Source organism: Balaenoptera physalus, assembly GCF_965194825.1.
Source record: "Balaenoptera physalus genome assembly, chromosome: 3".
Classification (NCBI taxonomy): domain Eukaryota; kingdom Metazoa; phylum Chordata; class Mammalia; order Artiodactyla; family Balaenopteridae; genus Balaenoptera; species Balaenoptera physalus.
In genome coordinates, this window is record NC_138890.1 from 149120586 (window position 1) to 149141752 (window position 21167).

General features: G+C 44.0%; 1 protein-coding gene across 3 annotated transcripts in view; it reads left to right on the plus strand.

The window, feature by feature from the left end:
• Positions 1-21167, plus strand: part of SLC45A2 (solute carrier family 45 member 2) — a 32521-nt gene that overhangs the window by 8554 nt on the left and 2800 nt on the right. The window contains exons 3-5 of one of the 3 annotated variants that reach the window (XM_082453802.1): positions 11441-11766; positions 15939-16082; positions 16756-16840. In XM_082453802.1, the coding sequence (XP_082309928.1) occupies positions 11441-11766; positions 15939-16082; positions 16756-16840 (555 nt within the window). Of the gene's footprint in view, positions 1-11440; positions 11767-15938; positions 16083-16755; positions 16880-21167 lie in introns of all 3 variants that reach the window. The other 2 variants (XM_082453803.1, XM_082453801.1) reach the window with 2 other exon arrangements.

Genomic DNA, 21167 nt, shown 5'->3' on the forward strand with positions numbered 1-21167 from the left:
ACCTATACAAGTGGAAAGAAACCACGTTTCATGTTAGAGTCGGTTTTAACTTCTCCTTTAGGACTCATTGCTGCATGAGTGGATTTCTTTCATCAGCTGGGTTCCCTTTGAAGTTTCTGCCCCTGGTGAACTTTCGTATCGCCTCACTCAGGCAGCTTGGAGAGGATGTGGCCAGAGCAGAAGCCAGGATACAGAAACTTCAGCTTTGAGGGTGACGTGAATAACTTAGGGCAAAACAGTTAATGTCTCCAAACAGCCATCTCTTTTCCCATTTCAGCACCTACCTCTCAAAGAATCTCAAAGGCAGTTTAGAGAAGGGAGCCCCTGAGGGCATTTTTCCCTGACTTCGTTGTCTGCCAGAAATCTTTCCCCAGATACCAATTGGCCAGCTTGGTTTGCTTTCACTCTTTGTTACAATCTGGTCACATAGCCCCTCCTCAGTGATGTGTTCCTGATTACCTGATAATATGTTATTTGTTCATTTGTTTATTGTTTATTGTCTGCCTCTATAGCCAACATTTAAGCTCTCTGAAGACAGGAATATTGTCTTTCCTGTTTGTTGCTGTATCACCAGTGCTTAGAATAGTTCTGGGAATATGCTGAAGAAATATTGATGAGACCAATATTCTATTTTTTTTTTTTTTAATATTTATTTATTTATTTATTTATGGCTGCGTTGGGTCTTCGTTTCTGTGCGAGGGCTTTCTCTAGTTGCGGCAAGCGGGGGCCACTCTTCATCGCAGTGCGCGTGCCTCTCACTATCGTGGCCTCTCTTGTTGCGGAGCACAGGCTCCAGACGCGCAGGCTCAGTAAATGTGGCTCACGGGCCCAGTTGCTCCGCGGCATGTGTGATCTTCCCAGACCAGGGCTCGAACCCGTGTCCCCTGCATTGGCAGGCAGATTCTCAACCACTGCGCCACCAGGGAAGCCCCCAATATTCTATTTTAACATCCTCATTTTACCTATGAGGAAGCTGTGTTGCCAAGAGGTAAGTGACTAACCCAAGGTCACAGAGCTGAGTAGCGGTAGACTAGACTAGGGGCAGAAGACAGCCAGCCAGCCAGCCAGCCAACCAAAGACCTGGGTCATGCTTTTGTTTGGATTCACCTCAAAGCTGAGCCCCAGAGAAGCTCTGTATGCACATAGCTTATCGGGGAAAGGATTCCAGAGGTTGAGAGTGAGCGAATGGGGGGAGTGGAACAGGCCAATACAGGAAGCATTACAGAGTTGGCCTTTGCTCTCAGTGGCTGCCTCTATCTCACCAGGACCCTCCAAGGAGCCTTACGAAGTGCGTCTCGGAACTCTCCAGCTGGGAGGGTCAAGTGGGGGAGATGAATGCACTGGCTCCAGTCTCCGCCGGCCAAGGATGATCCCATGGGTTTTAACCTCCCTTGTGTGAGTGCTGCCCCACCTGAGTGTGGGCTCCCTCAGGCAAGGTACCTGAGCAAAGAGGGCCCAGGCTAGCTCAGACCTGGTCACCGCAGCGGCTGCTGGAGAAGGGACTGGGACGGGGGTGCCGAGAGGACCTGCCGTGTCCACCAGGGCTGCCTGATCCAGCTCGTGACTTAGTCCTGAGCTTTTTCACGCTAGCGTAGGTGCTCCATGCTGTTTGGTCACCATTAGGAGGAGTTAAAGCATTTTGCAAAGTGCTCAACAATTTACCTTACAGTAAAATGAACTGTTGCAACTCAGAACTAAAATATTAGTTCTGCAGACTTAAAGAAAACTCATGGAAGCCACAAATGGCTCCAGAATCGGGCCAGTTAATGACTTGACCATTTCTAATCTTTAAGCAAGAACAGGAGTCAGATTTTACATGTCACATCAGAAAATGAGAAGTTTCAAGAACCTTCTCTGAATTAGGGTAGCAGTAGTCATTCATAGACTCAAATCAAGAAACTTGCCTTTAGAAAATGTTGAGATAAGGTGAATGCTTTTATGGGAACCATTATTGCATTAGACATGTCAGCAGCTTTCACAGGAACACAAAGTGCAGTCTCAGTGTTCTTACCCTCTGGGGCAAACACTCCCCCAGTTCTCTGCGTGCGTGTGTTTGATTAAGAAGTATATGATTCTGGCATTGCTTTGCTGCAAATTTCTTAGCCTACAGCATAACCGATGCTCAGTAATGGAAAATGTTGGGTGAATCTTCATGTCTGAAATGGGTGTGAATCCCAAACCCCAAACTTAATTTAATTGCATCTGTGTTAAGCCCCATTGGCACAGGATGGAGAAAACTTAGTGTCAGTCCCTTTGGAATAGTCTCCCACCCCTTTCCCCAAGGGTTGCATCTAAATTCTGAGAGCTTAGAGTAGAAAGGTTTCAGGGCAGGGAGGATCTGGGTTTTAGCATCATGTGTTCACACTGGCATTTACTGGGCTGTCCCTGGTCCCACAGTGTCTCAGTGGTCAGGCTAAACTGGTCACAGTTGCATTCGCTCTCATCCTTGTCTTCAGGGCCCCTTCAGAACCCGGGGATTCTCGGCTCCCTCCACCCCCATGCCATTCTGCTCTTCCCACGCCTGCCCGTATGAGGGGAGCTCTGTGAGCTGCAAACTCTCCGTGCTCTGATTTCCTTGTCTCTAAAATAGAGATAAAAATACAGTTGATCCTCGTTATTCATGGATTCTGTGTATGTGAAGTCATCTGCTCACTAAAATTTATTTGTGCTGTCAAAATCAATACTTGCAGCTTGTTTGAGATCATTGCAGGCATCTGCAGAGTGGAGGAGAAAAATTTTGAGTCGCCCCATGTGCTTGTTCCCGGCTGTGGTTGATCAAGGTGACACTCTGACTTCTTGTTTTGATTCTCACACTGTAAACAGATGTCCCTTTACTGGTATATTTAGTGCCAATTTTTTCTTTGCATTTTTTTTTGGTGATTTCACTATTTACAGCAGCCCTAAATGTGGTGCTGAAAGCACTGTCTCGGATTCATAAGTGCAAGAACGTTGTGATGTGTCTTATGGAGAAAATATGTTTAATAAGTTTTGTTCAGGTGTGGGTTATAGTGCTGTTAGCCATGGGTTCCATGTTAATGAAACTACCGTATATTAAATAAGATATCTTTAAGCAGAAACACACGTAAAACAAGGTTGTATGTTGATCAGTTGATGAAAATGAGACTAGAGGCTCACAGGAACTTAACGCTGTATTTCCCCTCAGAGCAGTAGTTTACTATTCATGAATTCAGGGCTTGTGGAGACTTTCTAGAACGTAACTACCACTAATAATAAGAATCAGTGGTAGTACCTTCCTCAAAGGGTTGTTCTGAGGATTGTATGAGTCGTAAATGTCAAGCACCTAGGACAGAGCCTGACACACAAGCTCATCTGTCTCCATCCACCGCATAGCCGTTTCTTTCTTGAGGTCTTAATGTCCCCCTGGGGTCTTCCCAGGAAATAAAGTACTGGTCCCTTCTGCTCTTGGGTCCCCCAAGCTACCTGCAGGAGGTTCTGCTCCCCACCTCCCATCCTCCCACCCCAACTAAGCCCAAGGAGGAAGGAGCACAGCCTTCACTGCCGTAGGGATTCGCCAATATATGCACACCCATCATGAATGCCCTGCCTACCCTGGGAAGCCTTGGTTTTTTTTTAATTTTTAAAAATTTTTTTATTTTATTTTATTTTTGATGGGGAAGAAATAGTGACTTTATTCAGAAACCAGCAAACCAAGAAGATGGTTCCTAAAGAACCACCTTAATTCGGGGTAGAATTTGGGCTTCTTTTGTGCGAAGGGAAAAGGGGAAGCGGGAAGATTTGAGATTAGAGGGTGAAGGCAGATTGCAGACTTCTTGGAGCCGCCTAGCCTTCAAGGAAGCCTAGCATTTCTTTGTTCTTCTGCTTGCTCAGCAGGCTGGATCACAAGGCTCCTACAGATCTCACAGCTCTTGCGTTGTGTGTTTGTCTTTCGGTTGACAGTTTAGTCCAGCAGCAATGCATTCAAGGATGGACGTGGAGCATTCCAGGTCAAACAAGCAGGTTGTCCTGACCCTGTGTCATCCACCACTGCTTCCCAAGGCCTGTCCCTCGGCTCACACCTGGGGCTGCAGGGGGATCCCCTTGGGACCAGATGATGGGGAAGGAAGAATTCCCAGCCCGGTTCTCCATCGGTCAGCTCAGTGTGAGGGACATGGCTGGCCGCAGATGGGGCCTGCACTCCAGCCCACTCAGGGATGGCCCGAACACCAGGGTGAAGGGCAGAGCTGCGAGCAAGTTACTTTCACTGGACCCTTGTCCCCAGAGGGGAAGCGTGTACCTGGGTGTGGTTGCCAGTACTGCTCCCAGACCTCAGTTGCCCCCCTCAGGAACTCGGAGCGCTGACCCTGCTCAGGAGTCCACATCATATGTCATCCCCAGTGATGGGAGCACAGGCTTGGGTCTGCCAGTCACGTCCCACACCTTACGACCCCACTGGACCAAGCAGAGGGTGGGCACCCCTCCTGGCTCCAGTTAGCCCTCAGGTCAAAGCCCTCTATGAGGTGCTGTGTGCCTGTAGGTGGAATACATGGGTCCAGGACCCCAGGGCAGGGCTGGGCAGCTCTGCCTCTTGTCATTTCCTGGACCACTGGTGACTTCATGCTCTCCAGCCCTGCTGCTCTGGGCTCTGTGGGTTCAGAAGTTCTATTTCCCAAAGCTTCCTTCAGGTGACACAAAAAGGTGCCATTGACCTAAGATCTCTGGATGCCCCTTTGTTTCTCATGCCTGTGTCACAGACAGGGCCACTTGACTCTGGTCCACAGGAGGAGGGAGGGCTGCTCCACATGGGGCAGGAGCAAGGCCCCCTCTTGCCCAGTTTTGATGGTAAATGGCCATGTGCAGCACTCTTGCCCCCAGACGGTCACGGTGACCAAGGCCTAGGTTTCTCGGAGAAGGGGCCACATCACACAGTAATCCACTGGGCCTAGCAGAGCTGGTAGCTGAGGGAGAGCAGGATGTAGGATGGATTCCAGCGTGAGAAGCTTCCTGGGGTCCTGGAGGGGCTGCTCGCAGAACCTCCTCCAAGAGGCCCACGTGAGCAGCTCAGTGGTTAGGCTGTGGTGGACGCCGTGGTGCACATTCAGACCCACCACCATGAAGGAAGGACTCGCTCTCACTCCTGAACCTGTGCTGCCTCGGCTTCCTGGCGGAAGCCTTGTTCTTAAGTCACATTTTCTACTGAATCTACCATCTATGCCTTTGGAGCCTAAGGGCTTTTGAAACTCAGAAGCAAGGAGATAACATTCTTGTTTCTCTGCTTTCTACTTTCATGTCCGTCCCCCAAGCAGTGAGGCATCCTGGCTCAGCTTGACTGTGAAGGAAGGGCCCAGGGAAATACCAGGGTAGTTGTGGGCAGACGGAAACCATTGTCAGTACTTTAAATATATTATCTCGCATCTCTTAAGAGACGAGTTGCCTTGTAAATGTAAAGGAGTGTCAGGTCTGCTTGTGTCTTCTCTCTCTTTGATTGATTTTCCTGGTACACTGAGCCTCCAGGAGCGCAGGTCGTGTCTGTGCTGTTCATTGCTGTATCTCCGGTGCCCAGCACAGTTCTTGGTGGGAGTGGTGCTCCATCAGTTTCTATTGATAAACACATGGGGTCAAGGTCTCTCCTTCTCTCTTTCACACACACACACTCATACACACCTAGTAGCTGGTACTTATGTTAGCTCTCTGGGATTTAGTGTGTATGTGTTTGGTGTAGGTAGGAACCTAGTCTGACACTTTATTTTATTATTATTTTTTTAAATAAATTTATTTATTTTATTTTATTTTTTTGGCTGCATTGGGTCTTCGTTGCTGCACGCAGGTTTTCTCTAGTTGTGGTGAGTGGGGGCTACTCTTCGTTGCGGTGCGCAGGCTTCTCATGGCAGTGGCTTCTCTTGTTGCGGAGCACGGGCTCTAGGCGCGTGGGCTCAGTAGTTGTGGCTCGCAGGCTCTAGAGCACAGGCTCAGTAGTTGTGGCACACAGGCTTAGTTGCTCCACGGCATGTGGGATCTTCCCGGGCCAGGGCTCGAACCCGTGTCCCCTGCATTGGCAGGCAGATTCTTAACCACTGCACCACCAGGGAAGCCCCTAGTCTGACACTTTCATTGCTATTTTCTGAACGCATAGGAAAGAATCAGAACGACTCTCTCATGAGCCTCCCGGGAATGTGGAGGTCTTTCGTCTGTCACCTTGCTGAGGTATGGAAGCTGGCAGCACACTGCTAGCTCTCTCACCTTGAGCTCTTTCTCCATCAGCGTGGAGGTTGTTCAGTCACACACCTGAAGCAGGGAAGCAGTTCCAGGCACGTGGTATGTGCCACGTTTGACTCAGACAGACTCTCTTTAGATTCCTTGGTCCTGAAACTCTCCCAGTTTCCTATTTTACCTATTATAGTTGTGAACAAAAGAAAAAATAATACATATTTCTGTACACTTGGACTTCTTCCAGGAGGAACCATTGTTCAACCTGTATCATTAGTTATGAAATACAATATCTGTCTGCTGAGCCATTCACTCTCATGGGGTTGGCTCTGGTGTGAGTTTGACATCACGGCCTGGCTCTGTGAAGGAGGAGCCTTCTTTATAAAGAAGGCTGGACCACTTGTGGGCCCTTCCTCGTAAAGGCTGGTTATCTAACGTGGCAGCAGGTGCCCTTTGGATGCTCCAGCTTATGATTTGGCCAGTAGCCTGGGGATTGACTCCGGGAGCCCCAGGGAGGCTGGTGTTGGCAGCAGAGATAAATGTAACCTGGATGTAGACGTGGGAGTTGATGCTAACCTCTGTTACGGCTGCGACGACTAGGCTTTGTTTAGGAGACTATTTTGAAGATAAAATTCTCAGTTTAAGCAGAGGAAGTAAAAAGTAAAGCATTCAGTAAGTTCCTACAGCCCTCTGCTGGCCCTCATCATACCTGAAGGTGTGAATAGATAAAGTTAAATGTTTCCATACAGAGTTTTAATATGGTGCCTAGTAAAATAATATCCCCAATGGCCTACTATTCCTTCAAGGCACGTTCTAACTTTTAGTTATGTCTCACAGTAGCTTTGGGACAAACAAAATCATTTTGCTTATTTTTCCCCACTTCCCTGAGAGAAGAGAGGATTGGAAATACTTTCAGATACTTGTAGCATGTTTTACTTAACTGTTTAGTGAGGGAACTGACAGGGAAGACATAAAGAACAGTTTCCCCAAGTTCTTGCAGGATAAATGTATATGTGTGTGTTTAGTAAAAGAAAAAAAATACTAAGTTAGATACAAATCTGATTAACCTTCTACAAGGCAATATAACTATAACTCCTCTGTAATAGTTCTATCAGGTTACAAAAGCATGGTTACAAATCATAGAACCCTATTAATATCTGCAAATTATCCTTAGTTTTACAGGACTGCACATCATTGTGCTTTATCAATTGTGGCTTGTTGGTCAAATATCCTATGACAATAAAGTCTCATTCCCAAGAACATCAGATGAGGGTGGAGCAGGTTGCTTGGAAACTGCTCTGTCACCTGAGTACTCAGAAAGTGATATTTGGGCTAGCAGCCATGGTATCACTGGGGAGCATGAAAGGAATGCAGAGCCTCAGCCTACACCTGCATGTTTAAAATCAGAACCTGTGCTATAGATTGAATGTTTGTGCCCCCCAGAATCCATATGTTGAAAACCTCCTGCCTAATGTGATGCTCTCAGGAGATGGGGCCTTTAGAAGGTGATTAGGTCAGGAAGACTCGTGAACAGAATTAGTGCCCTCATAAAAGTGGCCCAAGAACGTTCCCTTGCCACGTCTGCCAAGTGAGATTACAGTGAGAAGATGGCTGTCAATGAGGAAGTGGGTCCTCAGCAGACACCAAATCTGCTGGCACCTTGATCTTGGACTTCGCAGCCTCCAGAACTGTGAGAAAGACATGTCTGGTGTTTATAAGCCACCAAGTTTATGGTGTATTTGTTATAGCAGCCCGAATGGACTAAGACAACCTGTATTTTAACAAGACATCTGTGTGATTCATGTGCACATTGAAGTCTCAGAAGTGCTGCTTTATAACGATGTTTTTAAAGATCAGGCTCTTAAACAGTTCTAACTCTTTCCAGGTTTGAGATACATATTTTTTCCACGGTACTTGCTACAGGCCGCACTAGGTCAGGGGTTAGCCCAGGTCTCAGCCCTCAGAATGAGCCCCCAGTTCTAGTCACTGGGCCTAGAATGACGAAGTCCTTTCGGCCAGCTCCAGGCAGATCGTCACCCTCCGTGCAGCTGTCAGCTTCTCCAGCTTCTGGGTGAGGCTTTGGGATTAGGGTTTCTGTAGGAAGTCAACAGGGCCCTTGGTTTGGGACCTCGTTCTGCCACTATATGTGCTGGTGCTTTACACGTATTATCATGTTAACCCTCACAACACTCATACTAGGAGGGATCACCGCCTCCATTTTCAGAGAAGCGCCCAAGGTCACATGATTAGAAAACACACAGGTGGGCATTGAAATCAGCATAATTACAAACCCTTCCTTCTACGTGGTCTCCTGTCACTTACCCACTGTAGCCTGCGGTTTTCTTATCTAATTCAACTAGATGAGCTACACACATCCTTCTACCTCTAAAATCTTCAGATTCCTTGATATATTAAACTCTTATGAGCTGCACTGCTAATTAAGAGGAATTCTGTAATAATAAATAAACTCTTCAGAGCTCCTCTCTACTGTTTGAGTACCCAGCCCGCAGTTCTCACATCATTTTTTACAGTTTTTTTTAAAGCAGCTGTTTACTTATCTGCTTCTTCTGCTTATAACTATCTTCTGGGGAGGAGGCGATTGGGGTGCTGTGGCTTATTTATGTTTATATCTCCAGAAGTTAGTAGCGTTTTTTTATATATATTTAGTACTCAATAAATATTTATTGAAATACACGACACTAGTGGACGCAAAACTAGACTAGGAAACCCTTCAATTGTAGGACTCAAGTGTTCGAGTCAATATTTAATATAAATCCATTATGTTTATATCCACATATTTGTATTCATAAAATAAAGCCACCATTCTGTTGCACAGTGGAGGATTTATTTCACACATCAATTCTTTCAAATGGGCAGGGGTCCTCTGTTCTATATTTTCTCTGCTCAGTGGAACAATAAGTTTGAAGGAAAGAGGCATACATGATAGGAGAACTTAATGGCAGTATGACAACCATTGATCTAGTTACAAATGATAGTTTTGAAAACGGAATGTGTAAGTTTTTCATAGGGTTAATTAGGATCAGGGGTTCTCAGCTGGGGCCCATTTAGCCCCGTGAGGGACATTAGGCAATGTCAGGAGACATTTGTGGTTGTCAAAACCAGTGGAGAAGTTGTACTGGCATCTAGTGGGAGAGGCCAGACATGTTGCGAAATATCCTACAATGCACAGAACAGCCTCCAAGAAAGAATTATCCAACCCCAAATGTCAGTCGTGCTGAGATTGAGAAACCCTGGTTTAGATAGACCCTCAAATAGTGCTGGGCTTTTAGTACATTCTTTTCGGTTGAGTGCTTGACTCAGCACACGACCTCTGACATCCACGGCATCTCCATGATTGAATAAAGAGCATCATTGTCTAATGGCGATCCAGACGCACTGTATGTCCCAGAGCTGCCCTCTGAATCAGCAACAGTGTGACCACCTCAAGGGCCTTCCCTTCTCGGAGCCTACCAGGGCGCCCTCCGTCCAAACAGGTCACTGTATGTGCCATTGATCTGTTTATATATATGCACATCACCCATAACTAGGCCACATATTCCTTGCTGGCAGAGAACATGTTTTTTCATTGGACCCCATTGGCCACCATTTCCCGTAATTCCACCTTAAAATGCTTTGTCACTCAGGGCATCATAATGATGCCGTCTTTTTGGAATTAAACAGTTGTTTGTCTGTAAATATCCTCTATGATAAATTGCAACTAGATAGAATGTGAAGTCACCAGAATCATCCATTCTTCCACCATTCTGGATAAATTAGGATTCATATTATTTGGCGTTCAGATCTGTGTTCCTGGGGTCAGAGTTTATGTAAGTTTAAATGTTTAGGGTTAGAGATAGAGAATTCCTTAAACTCTGTTTTCTTCGTTGATTCTCTGATTTGTGGGGATGCTGTCTTTATCTGGGAAATAAAATGGAGCCTTCACTCACACAAGAAAAATAAAAACAAACAAACAGAAAGCTGATCTGACTAGGTAGATATTTGTCTTTGGTAAGGCATGATGGGAGGTTGATATGTAAAGGTATTTGCCAGAGGATCAGCCCTACGAAAGCTTGTGATGTAGGTAGAAGGTGTGTTTGGCATTCATCTGCTTACTTCCCTGGACAACCTCCCACCCCATGGTACACCCCCGCTGCAGCCCGGTGTTCTCAGATGTCACTAGTGCCTGCTGCCAGAAGGACCATCTGAGGAGCACTTAGTATTTTGGCACTGAGACATGCAATGTCTTGTCCGTACCAGGAGCACTTGCTTTTTAAAACAGGAACCCAAAAGAATGAATCACTAATGGTAGAATTTCAAATATCAGACCATAAGGGCAGGATCGATTTTGAGAAGTCCTTCCTCCCTCAGGTCACACTGTCTTTAAGTGTAAGTGGGTAAAGAAAGCACCAGGAAGACTTCAGGTCCAGGTCCTGTGAGGGGATAAGATTTTTAAAAATTCATGTTTAAGCTTTTGTTTTTATTTTTTCTGTGGCTGTCAACTGGGAACAAGTACCTTTAGCTTTTTTTTGTTTTTTATTTTATTTTACTGATTTACAATGTTTCAGGTGCACAGCAAAGTGATTCAGTTATACATATATGTATATGTATATATACTTTTTCAGGTTCTTTTTCATTATAAGTTATTGCAAGATATTGAATATAGTTCCCTGTGCTGTACAGTAGGTCTTTGTTATATATTTTATATACAGTAGTGTGTATCTGTTAATCCCAAACTCCTAATTTATCCCTCCACCCACACCTTTAGCTTTTCATAGATGAAAGAAGACAGATTCTAAGGCTGTTAGGTCTCTGCAAACTTGTGTCACCCTAAGAAGCTTATTAATAGATCAACAACAATATATAATTATATTTTATTGCAGTCAGAAACTGGTTTTCTTTGGAGCCCTTTAGGGCCAGGAATTTTAGTTCTTAAGCAATGTTGAGAGTGCAGTTTAGAAAGCTGTAGGACTTCAGATGGTGGTAACATTTACTAAGCGCTTACTGTGTGTCTGGCACTAGTCCATTTTCCAGTCGTGACCCTACCAGTAGGTTGCTTTTTTATTATCATCCCCATATGACAAGTGAGGAAGTCCAAGGTCACAGCAAGTGCATGCTAGAGCCAGGCCTTGAACCCATGCTTCCTGGCCAAGGTGTCTTAGCTTCTCCCATCATAACCAGGCTGCCTACGCTGTCCTCAGGGAGCTTTCCCACTGAAGGAAATGGAAAGAGAAGATGCTTCTAAATAATGCTAATACAGCTCTTTCTTGCTTTGCAGGTTTGGGAGGTGCCCTGGGTTACCTTTTGGGTGCCATCGACTGGGCCCACCTGGAACTGGGAAGACTGCTGGGCACAGAATTCCAGGTCATGTTCTTCTTCTCCTCGTTGGTGCTCACTTTGTGTTTTATTATCCATCTGTGCAGTATCCCTGAAGCCCCACTTAGAGATGCTGCCAAGGACATTCCCCCACAGGAAGGCCCTCAGGACCTTGCATTGTCATCAGACAGAATGTATGAGTATGGGTCTATTGAGAAAGTTAAAAATGGTTATGTAAACCCAGAGCTGGCGTTGCAGGGAGAAAAAAACAAAAATCCTGCTGAACAGGTAAAGATGCAAATTCTTTTTTATTAACTTAGGAAAAATATTCTTGTTCTTGCCTTTTGTTCAGATTTTTAAAAATTATTCTTTGTCTTTGTTTTGTTTGCTTATTTGATGCGAAAAGTCTTGTGAATCCTCAAATCCCCAATAGCTATTATCCCTTGGAATTAAAACTTTGCACCTAGTAGAAAAATGTGTGCATTTTCTTCTAGTCCTCCTGTCTCTTACTCTTTTCAGACCATCAAACCAGGGAAGATGAAGCCAGTTGAAAAATGTAAGGCCATAAGAGAAGCCTTGAATCATCCTCAGGACACAAGAAGTATCTTCACTTCTTAGATTAGGATTATAAATTTGTATTCCAAATAACAGCATCCCTGGGTAGGGAACTGGAGGAACTAAGAGGTTATTGGGATGAAGCCTTCATTTTATCTTGATCACACAGTAAATAGAGAAAATATGAGAATATAGGTTTCCGGAGACCTGCTTAAACCTTTGCGGCTCCAGGCTACCTGGGGGAGAACACTCACTCCCTGCTGATCTCAGTTAGGATGGAGCCCCCTTGCTGTGCAATTCTGCAAGGCAGCACGGGAATCATGGAAGAGCCATACAGTGGAACCCATTCGATCATTAAAAGATCTGTGTGTTTTTGAAGATTTATTTAAGACATGATATATCAGATAAAACACACATACATATACAAAATGATCTCCATTGTGGGAAAAGCTACGCAGATACAGAGAAAAAATAGAAAGGATATATACCCAAAATGTTTAATTGAAGTTATTGTCTCTGGGTGATGGGCTAACAGGTGGTTTTCATTTTCTTTTCTAAACCCTTCAGTATATTCAACATTTCTATAATAGACAAGTATTACTTTGAAAATAAAGAAAATAATGTCAGGGTTGAAGGAACAAAACAAGGCAGGGTTTACGAAAGGTAAGTAGCTATTATAGATTATGCCTGCCTCTTTGCCCTATTGATAGATTATGACTTGTCCTCAAAGAGTCACCCAGCAGAGGCTGTCTTATTCTACCCCGAGGCTGTAGTGATGATCAAATGAAATCAAGGGAGTAGAAGTCTTTTGAAAGGCATAAAACCCTCCACACCATTAAGAAAAGAAATGCGTTAAATGTAATTAACTTGTATTAGTATGTGCCACACGCACAACACTGTAGGCTCTGAATGGTTCTATTATGTGACTTAAAAAATAAAAGCAAAACAACATAAGAAAAAAAAAAGAGAAACATATCTTAGGCTCAAAGCCAAGCATCTGACTCCTCTATTCCAGAAGTGCATCTTGGGAGCTTCCAGCTGAGCAATGGGTGTCTCCAGGGTGTCAGGGCCAAGGCCCTGGCCATCTTGTTTGTCAAAGTCATTACTTTCCAAAACAAGGGTGGCTGTGCAATTTGAGAACTGAGATTTTTTTTAATGGCAAGAGGCCTGAATTATTTCATTTACTGTTCAAACTGGATACCATAAAATCCATCTCTAGTTCCTCCATGCCATCAGTTGCTCCCTTCAATATTTAGTCTCCTTCTGGGAGCACTTTTGTACAGTTCTCTCTCCCCCTGATGGCTCTGTGCCTTTTTCACTTATAAATCCATCACCACCCAATGTCCAGTTGACAAAGGTGCATAACGTATGCAGTAAAACAGTTCCCAACGGCTCAGAATCATTGCAAGGGCTTCACAAAGGGAACTGACACGTCAGTGAATAAGATGCCAGCTGAATTTTCATTCTGAGTTAAAATACCCAAAGGGACTTTAAGTATTTACATTCACAGCTTTTACAGAAAGACTAGGCACAATTTTGAAGCTCATATTTATTTTTGGAAGAAAAAAAATTAGATTAACAATGGAAGCAGGCTGAAAATTATGTACAAGGCAGAAGCATAAATTAATATTTGGAATGAGACTGAATACTTGCTGGTCAGGTTCACTTTTTAAAATTTTGAATTTTTGGAAAGAAAGGAAAGTGAAGATAAATCACTTAGTCTGAGGCATGAAAATCAGGCTGTTGTTTCTCAGTCTATACCTTTAATTGCTTCTTCCTGTGGTCAAGGAAAAAAGTAATAGTTCTTCATTGGATTTCTGTTATGGTCACCATTTATTTTAACAAATACCATATTCTACATGCAGAAAATATTTATTTTTCCTAACTCCAAGGTAATGTCTATACTTTTTAATACTGATTAAGTATAAAAAAATCAGTTGAGGCATGGTCATAAATACTATAAAACTGATGAATTAAAAAAATCAACTTGTACAACAAACCTACAATGAGTAAATATACTTTTCTGCATCAAAGAATAAAAAGCATTATCATATAAGGTTAAGAGCTATAAAACAATTTGCTATTATAGTTAAAAGAGACAATCTCAGGAGACTGTCTTATAAATAAACTAGCCAGGACCCAATATCATTATGTCAAGACTCAGAATAAATAAAAATCTGACAAGAAAGACCCATTACCCCATCATGGTTAATGTTTATTGTCTCAGTGTCTTCAGGGCAGGTGATTGCTTAATATTCCTGAGGTTTCTTTCTTCTCTCATATGACAAGCTATTAAAGGCTCTTTCCTTTTTTTGTATTTTGAAACAGTTGTGTCAATAGTTCAAAATTTTTCATTCTCTCAAGGCTACTGATACCAATAAATTATAGCCTCTGGTTTTAACATAATTTAAGTCTGGATTAAAGAATTGTGGGCATATGTAGTCATTGTGTGTGTGTGTGTGTGTTCTACAATGTTCTCACTTCTGACTTGACATAGGGCTTGTTTACACCTGTTGGCTGATGGCAGGATCCAGAGAAATAAATTAGGAGGAGGTACCTGGCCCAGAGCAGGGAGCTGATTGGCTCTATGTGGTAGTTTTCTATTGCTACATAACAAACTACCACAAATTTAGCAGCTTAAAACCATACCCATTTATTATCTCACAGTTCTGTAGGTCAGAAGTCTGGGTGGGCTCAGCTGCATTCTCTGCTCAGGGTCTCAAAAGGCTGAAATCAAGGTGTTGGTGAAGCTGCCTTCTCATCTGGAGGCTCCAATGGGGAAGAGTCAGCTTCGAGCTCATGCAGGTAGAATCCAGCTTCCTGTGGTTGTAGATGTCCTTGTGTTCTTGTTAACTGACGATGGCCAGGGATCACTCTCATTTCCTAGAGGCCACACCCAAGTCCTTTCCATGTGGCCCCCTCCACCTTCAAAGCCAGCAATTCTTGAGCTTTGAGACTTTCTGGCTTCCCCTTCTGCTCCCAGCCAACTGGGAGAAACATAGAGAAAACTCTATGTTTTTTAAAGGGCTGATATGACTTGATTAGAGTCACCCAGGTAATCTCCCTATTAATTAACTCAAAGCCAACTGATTAGTATCCTTAGTTATATCTGCAAAATCCTTTTGCCATGTAACAGAACAGAATCATGAGGATGGAGATCATAGAGTCCATGTTGGAATTCAGACTGCTAGGTTTTAAGAGTCAAGAAAGAGGCTTCCCTGGTGGTGCAGTGGTTAAGAATCCACCTGCCAATGCAGGGGACATGGGTTCGATCCCTGGTCTGGGAAGATCCCACATGCCACAGAGCAACTAAGCCCGCGCGCCACAACTACTGAGCCTGCACTCTAGAGCCCATGAGCCACAACTACTGAAGCCCGCGTGCCTAGAGCCCGTGCTCCGCAACAAGAGAAGCTGCCGCAATGAGAAGCCCACGCACCTCAACAAAGAGTAGCCCCTGCTCGCCGCAACTAGAGAAAGCCCACGCACAGCAACAAAGACCCAACGTAGCCAAAAAAAAAAAAAAAAAAGAGTCAAGAAATCTAAGAATTATAACCATCTAGGGGCTGGCTTAGATCTATGAGCTTCATCCTCAGCAGTGGTTCTGTTGTTCAAAGATAGGAAGCTAGATGTGTCTTACATCTTGGCTCAAAGCAAGCTCTGTTTCCAGTCCCTTCACCCTTATGTCCCCAAAGCCCTGTTCTTGACCTGAAACTGCTAAGTATCTGCATGTACTTAACAGAACACCTCCTACGAGAACACTCCATGGAAACCTTGGCACCATGCCCAGGAAGTGCAACCTCTTGTGATAGTCTACTGACAGATATGTAACATGGCTGTATGCTTTGCTCCCACAGCTGGCTGTGTGTCTACACTGAACGTCACACCTGTTTGGTGTTTTATTCCAGACTCGGAGGACAATGACCATGAAGTCACTGCTGAGGGCGCTGATGAGCATGCCTCCCCACTACCGCTGCCTTTGCATCAGCCACCTCATTGGATGGACCGCCTTCCTGTCCAACATGCTCTTCTTCACAGACTTCATGGGCCAGGTAAAGCACGTGTCTGTGCACACACTCATTATCTCACACACCAATCCCTCCATCAGCACCTGTGGAGCTTCTGAGCCAGCCTCTAAGATGGGCACAGTAAGAGTGCAGGAAAGAGTACCTTCAAGGAGCTGGCTTACAGACAGGTTCCAGAGGGAAGTTACTATACCCTACACAGCTAGAGGACACTATGCGATGGGACCAGCACTTGATCAAATACAACAAATAAGGAAGAAAAATCAAGGTGAACTGTAGCGGTCACAGCAGGCTTAATAAAGGAGGTGCGGTGTGATTTGGATCTTGAAAGGTGAGAAGGAGTTGGAGAGGGAGGGGTGAAGGAGAAAACATTCTAGGCAGGGATAGGAATGGCATGTGTAGAGATGAGTCAGAAGCCTGTTGGTTGTACCAGAATATGGGTGGCCGGGTTGCCTAAGGCGGGTGGAGCCAGCTGTTAGGCGGAAGGAGGGGTGTTAAAAATCCAGGGGGATGTTGTTTAGACTTTATGCATTAAGACCTCCTGAGGGTCCTTGAATGGAGGTTTGAAAGGATGAAAGGGTGATGTGCTCATGGGAGAATGAGGTCTGTGCTGCAGGAAGGGGTGAAGAAGCAGAACATGTGAGAAGGGCTCCTTACCACCCTGCACTGGTAACTCAGTGGCCCCAAATCTCTCTTGCAGATCGTGTACCACGGGGATCCCTACGGCGCACACAACTCCACAGAGTTCCTCATCTACCAAAGAGGGGTCGAGGTTGGATGTTGGGGTTTGTGCATCAACTCTGTGTTTTCCTCACTTTATTCTTGTGAGTCTCCTCCTCCTAAGGGTGTCTTCTAAGGGCTAGCAGAATCTTGGATTTTATACCTCTGTATTTCTATATGTATTCTTTTGCTCTCTAAAATGCCGATTCTTGATTAATATATGGAGGTCAGGAAAAACTATTTCCTTAGAAAGGACCACATCAAGTAGCCTTTTCCCTAGTGAATTCTGGGTATCATTTTCCTCAGTGATTACTTTGTACTTGCAATCAGTGGGATCCTGATCAAAATGCTTTGGAAAGTAAAAGGAAATCTTGTAAACAATATGGTGGAGTATTGGATGGATGAGGGCTAGTCACAGCCAAGATTATTGATTAACGGTAGGTCTGTGTTCTGCTGGAATAAGATCACTGGTAGCGTTTCATAGATGTGCTTATCAGTCTTGACAGAAAGTAAGAGGGTTGGTTAATAAGCTAGGTGACAAAATGAACATATAAAATAACTTAAGCTCAGATGGGTGGGGTGGTATGTTACAGGACCACTCTTCCAGATTGAGAACAACAGCTTTCCTTCTCAGACACCAGCTTTCCATGGGGTCTGGAGTCTATTAACCCCCCTTGGCTAAGATTACCTGTGAGGACACTGTAAACAAAGGGATTTCTGGGGCTGGTTTTAAATAAGTCCAAACAGATGTACTCCAACTCTAGGGCATCACACAGGCTCGTTTTGTGCTTGCTAATTTGTATGGAAATCTCCAAGTGCTCTACACATTGAATTAAGTAAAAACTCTGGCCTATAAAATGTATGCAGGTCCCCCATTTGGAGTGGAAATTTGAGAGCTTCTCCAGCATTGTGGGGAGAATAGCTGGTCCCCAGGGCAGAGCTCCAGGCTTTGGACAGGCCCAGGGGACAGCAAGGGTATGGCCCAGGCTGGGGGGGAGGCGGTAGGGGACAATCCCTGTTACCATTCTCAGGGCCATCATTCTGTCACTGAACTGTGCCTCTTGTGGGGACGGAGGCTGAATATATATAATGACCCCTAGTCTGGCATTTAGCCCTTTGCCCAGCCATAGCACAGTGGGAAACCTGCTTCGAGATCAAGAAAAATCTCTTCAAAGTATAGCACAATTGGGAAAAGGGGACCTAATATAAGCATATTCATGAGCCCAATAATCATAAAACCATAAAATTCATTACTTTCAAATTTATGGTAATCAAATAGTGGTGGCTTAAAGCTTACATTTCCTCAGCAAACCCATTTTTTTCCCCTTAGAGTGTACGAATTAAGAAAACTCCAAGGTGCTTGCTTTGGCAGCACATATACTAAAAGGAAAGAAAAGAAAAGAAAACTCCAGGAGGACGATTTCAACTACCTAGAATCAGGGAGTGTTAGACTGAAAGGATTTAATAAATTATCCATCTCAATCCCTTTGTGCTTTCAAGAGGTGGGGGGAATATTTACTACTATTCTCATTCTTGTAAGAGGAAAACATTTTTCTAAAAGTCATTAGTATTTGAATTTTGTGTCAAGTTTAACTTGTTTTCCTCAAAAAATCCCTTCTAGGGACCCTTCCATTAGTCTAGTCTGAGTTCCTGTATGAATTTCATGGCATTTGAAAATTCAAAAGCATGTTATTTTGTAGGGCCTTTCCAGTTAAAATCCCTGTGTATAAAGAATCCCTACTATTTGAATAGTTTTCCAAAGTTATATTAATGTATACATCTATGGGATCCCTATCACTGTGAATTAGAACTAAAATTTCCTTTATAAAATACCAGCCAGCCCTGCCCAAGGACCTTCAGGGGCTCTCGTGACCATAAGATAGAGTAAAAGTCCTGATCTTGGCACTCCGGGATTCACAGTTTGGCTGGGCTCACACTTGGACCTTTGTCACTCCCACGCAGGAACTCCTCCAATGACCCACTGCACAGACGTTCTCACCTCTGTGTATTTGCTTCTGGTTTCTTCCACCCGAGCTGCTGCTTCTACCTCCCCACCCAGACCCAACTCCAATAGGTCCCTCTCTGTGCAATCTTTCAAGTCTTTCCCTCTGCACTCCAACCCACTGTGGGCAGAATCAATCATTCCCCTCAAGTCCAGAGCACACGCGATAACCCTGTATTCTGGACTCATCACACAACATCAGGCGCAGACCCAGAATTTCTATCCAGACAGAGCTTAGCAGGGTCATCTGGCTGCTGGGCGGGGCATGGGGAATGGTGACAAGGGACTTGTTTTTAAGCTCCTTTGCACAACAGGCACACTTAGATCAATGAGAAGAGCCACGCTGAGTACTGAAATACAGCCAATTGTTCATATCATACCCTACTCTCCATAGCTGGGGCTTAAATCAATCATTTCCCTACAGTCCTAAGGAGAGGCACAGTATGCGTTGGTGTCAGACCCAGCAGAGGACAAGTCAACTTGGCCCTTAAACTTACTGCTTTCTCTTTATGAATAAAGCATTCTTTGCCAGACTTTCCGTCTTCGTAGTGAAGTTAGTTATGTTTCCAAATATCTCTTTATCCTCTTTTGCCTTCTTCCTGGCTGGCCTATACACTTAGTGAGAGCATTTCCCTAATGAATACTGATGGTATCTTTTAGGTACTGAGACAACTCAGATTACATTTTCCGCATAAATGTAATCATTAAGCAAACAGAAACTGACCTAAATTTATGATGGTTTTATTCTCAACCTTGACAACAGCCCTCCAAGCATGGCATGAATTTAATAGAGGAAGCAATGTTGCCCATTTAACATTTTCAGATTTCCATAATTGATACAAATGTAATAAATATTAGGTTTCTTGTCTATGCAATGTAAATCCAATCATTATTTGAATAGATATGGAAAATTTCACTCTTGAATAGGCACATTTCTAGTATCATTTGTGTATCCCCTGGGTCCACGTGTTCCAGAAGAATGGGGCAGAGGAAAGATAAGGAAAGTACAGATTAAAAGCCATTTGCAGCAACATGGGTGGACCTAGAGATTGTCATACTGAGTGAAGTAAGTCAGACAAACAGAAATATCGTATGATATCACTTATATGTGGAATCTAAAAAAAAATGATACAAATGAACTTATTTACAAAACAGAAACAGACACAGACTTAGAGAAAGAACTTACGGTTACCAGGGGGGGAAGGGGGAGGGCGGAGGGATAGTTAGGGAGCTTGGGATCGACATGTATTATGTAACAACCTAAATGGGAAAAGAATTTGAAAAAGAATAGATACATGTGTATGTATAACTGAATCACTATGCTGTACACCTGAAACTATCACAACATTGTTAATCAACTATACTCCAACATAAAATAAAAAGTAAAAAAAAAGAAAAATAACTGATTAAAAAAGGAAGATAAAGGTTTTTTTTTAGGGACTTTCCCTACTGTGGTGGAAAACATAGTAAAATGTTTTAAGCTGAATTTCCAATTTTAAAAAAATGAGCTCTACCATGAGTTCTTTATGAGCAAGCCAAGTTTACCTGCTGGGAGGGGACCCCAGTTAAGAGTCAACCATATTCAGCAAACTCTGTATTTATTGAAGTAATGATAGCCACCATTAACTGGATGTCTTCTGTGTGCTTGGCACTGGGCTGGGTGATTTCCTAGACGTTTTACTTCGTTTGATCCTGATAACAACCACCAAGAAGGGTTTTATTAGTTCCATTTTCTGATGAGGAAACTGAGGGTTTGAGAAGTTGTGGAACTTGCCCATAGAGAGTGAAGGCGCCAGCGAGGGGGACTTGCCCGGTGCAGCAGGACCCCCTGACCAGCCTGGGAAGGGCTGGCAAGGCAGGGAGAGCATCTACAGGTGATGTACGTTCTTTACTTCCTTCTCAGGTTGTGCAGATGGCATTCAGGTGGGGCAAAGAAACTGAATGAGTTGGATCATTCTGTGCAATCTGGTTGTGTTAATTTCCTCCAACCTGACTTTGGGCTGTGGGGCTAATAGAGACCTGGATTATCATTTTGGTCTTGTTAGGCTAGATCTCTGTGAATCGGAAAGATCCCCGCTTTTCTTCCATGGCTTGAAGCCCCAGGGTCCCATAACCAAGGCGGGCTTTTCAATCGCCTCTTTTGCATCCCGTTGCTATTCAGCTGCCCAGTACACAGTGCCTGGTCCTTCTCTGCAGAAAAGAAAATCAACCCAGCAAGGCAATCTCCAGTTCTTCTTTACACAAAGGATTCAAAACTTATTCCAAAAGCCAGCTGTTTTCAAGCACAGATAAGGAGGTTCTTCTGTTCCTGACTCAGTATTAAAGGAAGGCTAAAAAAAGTGAATCTTCAAAAGGAAAGGTTGTCTGAAATTATGAGATGATGTGAGGCA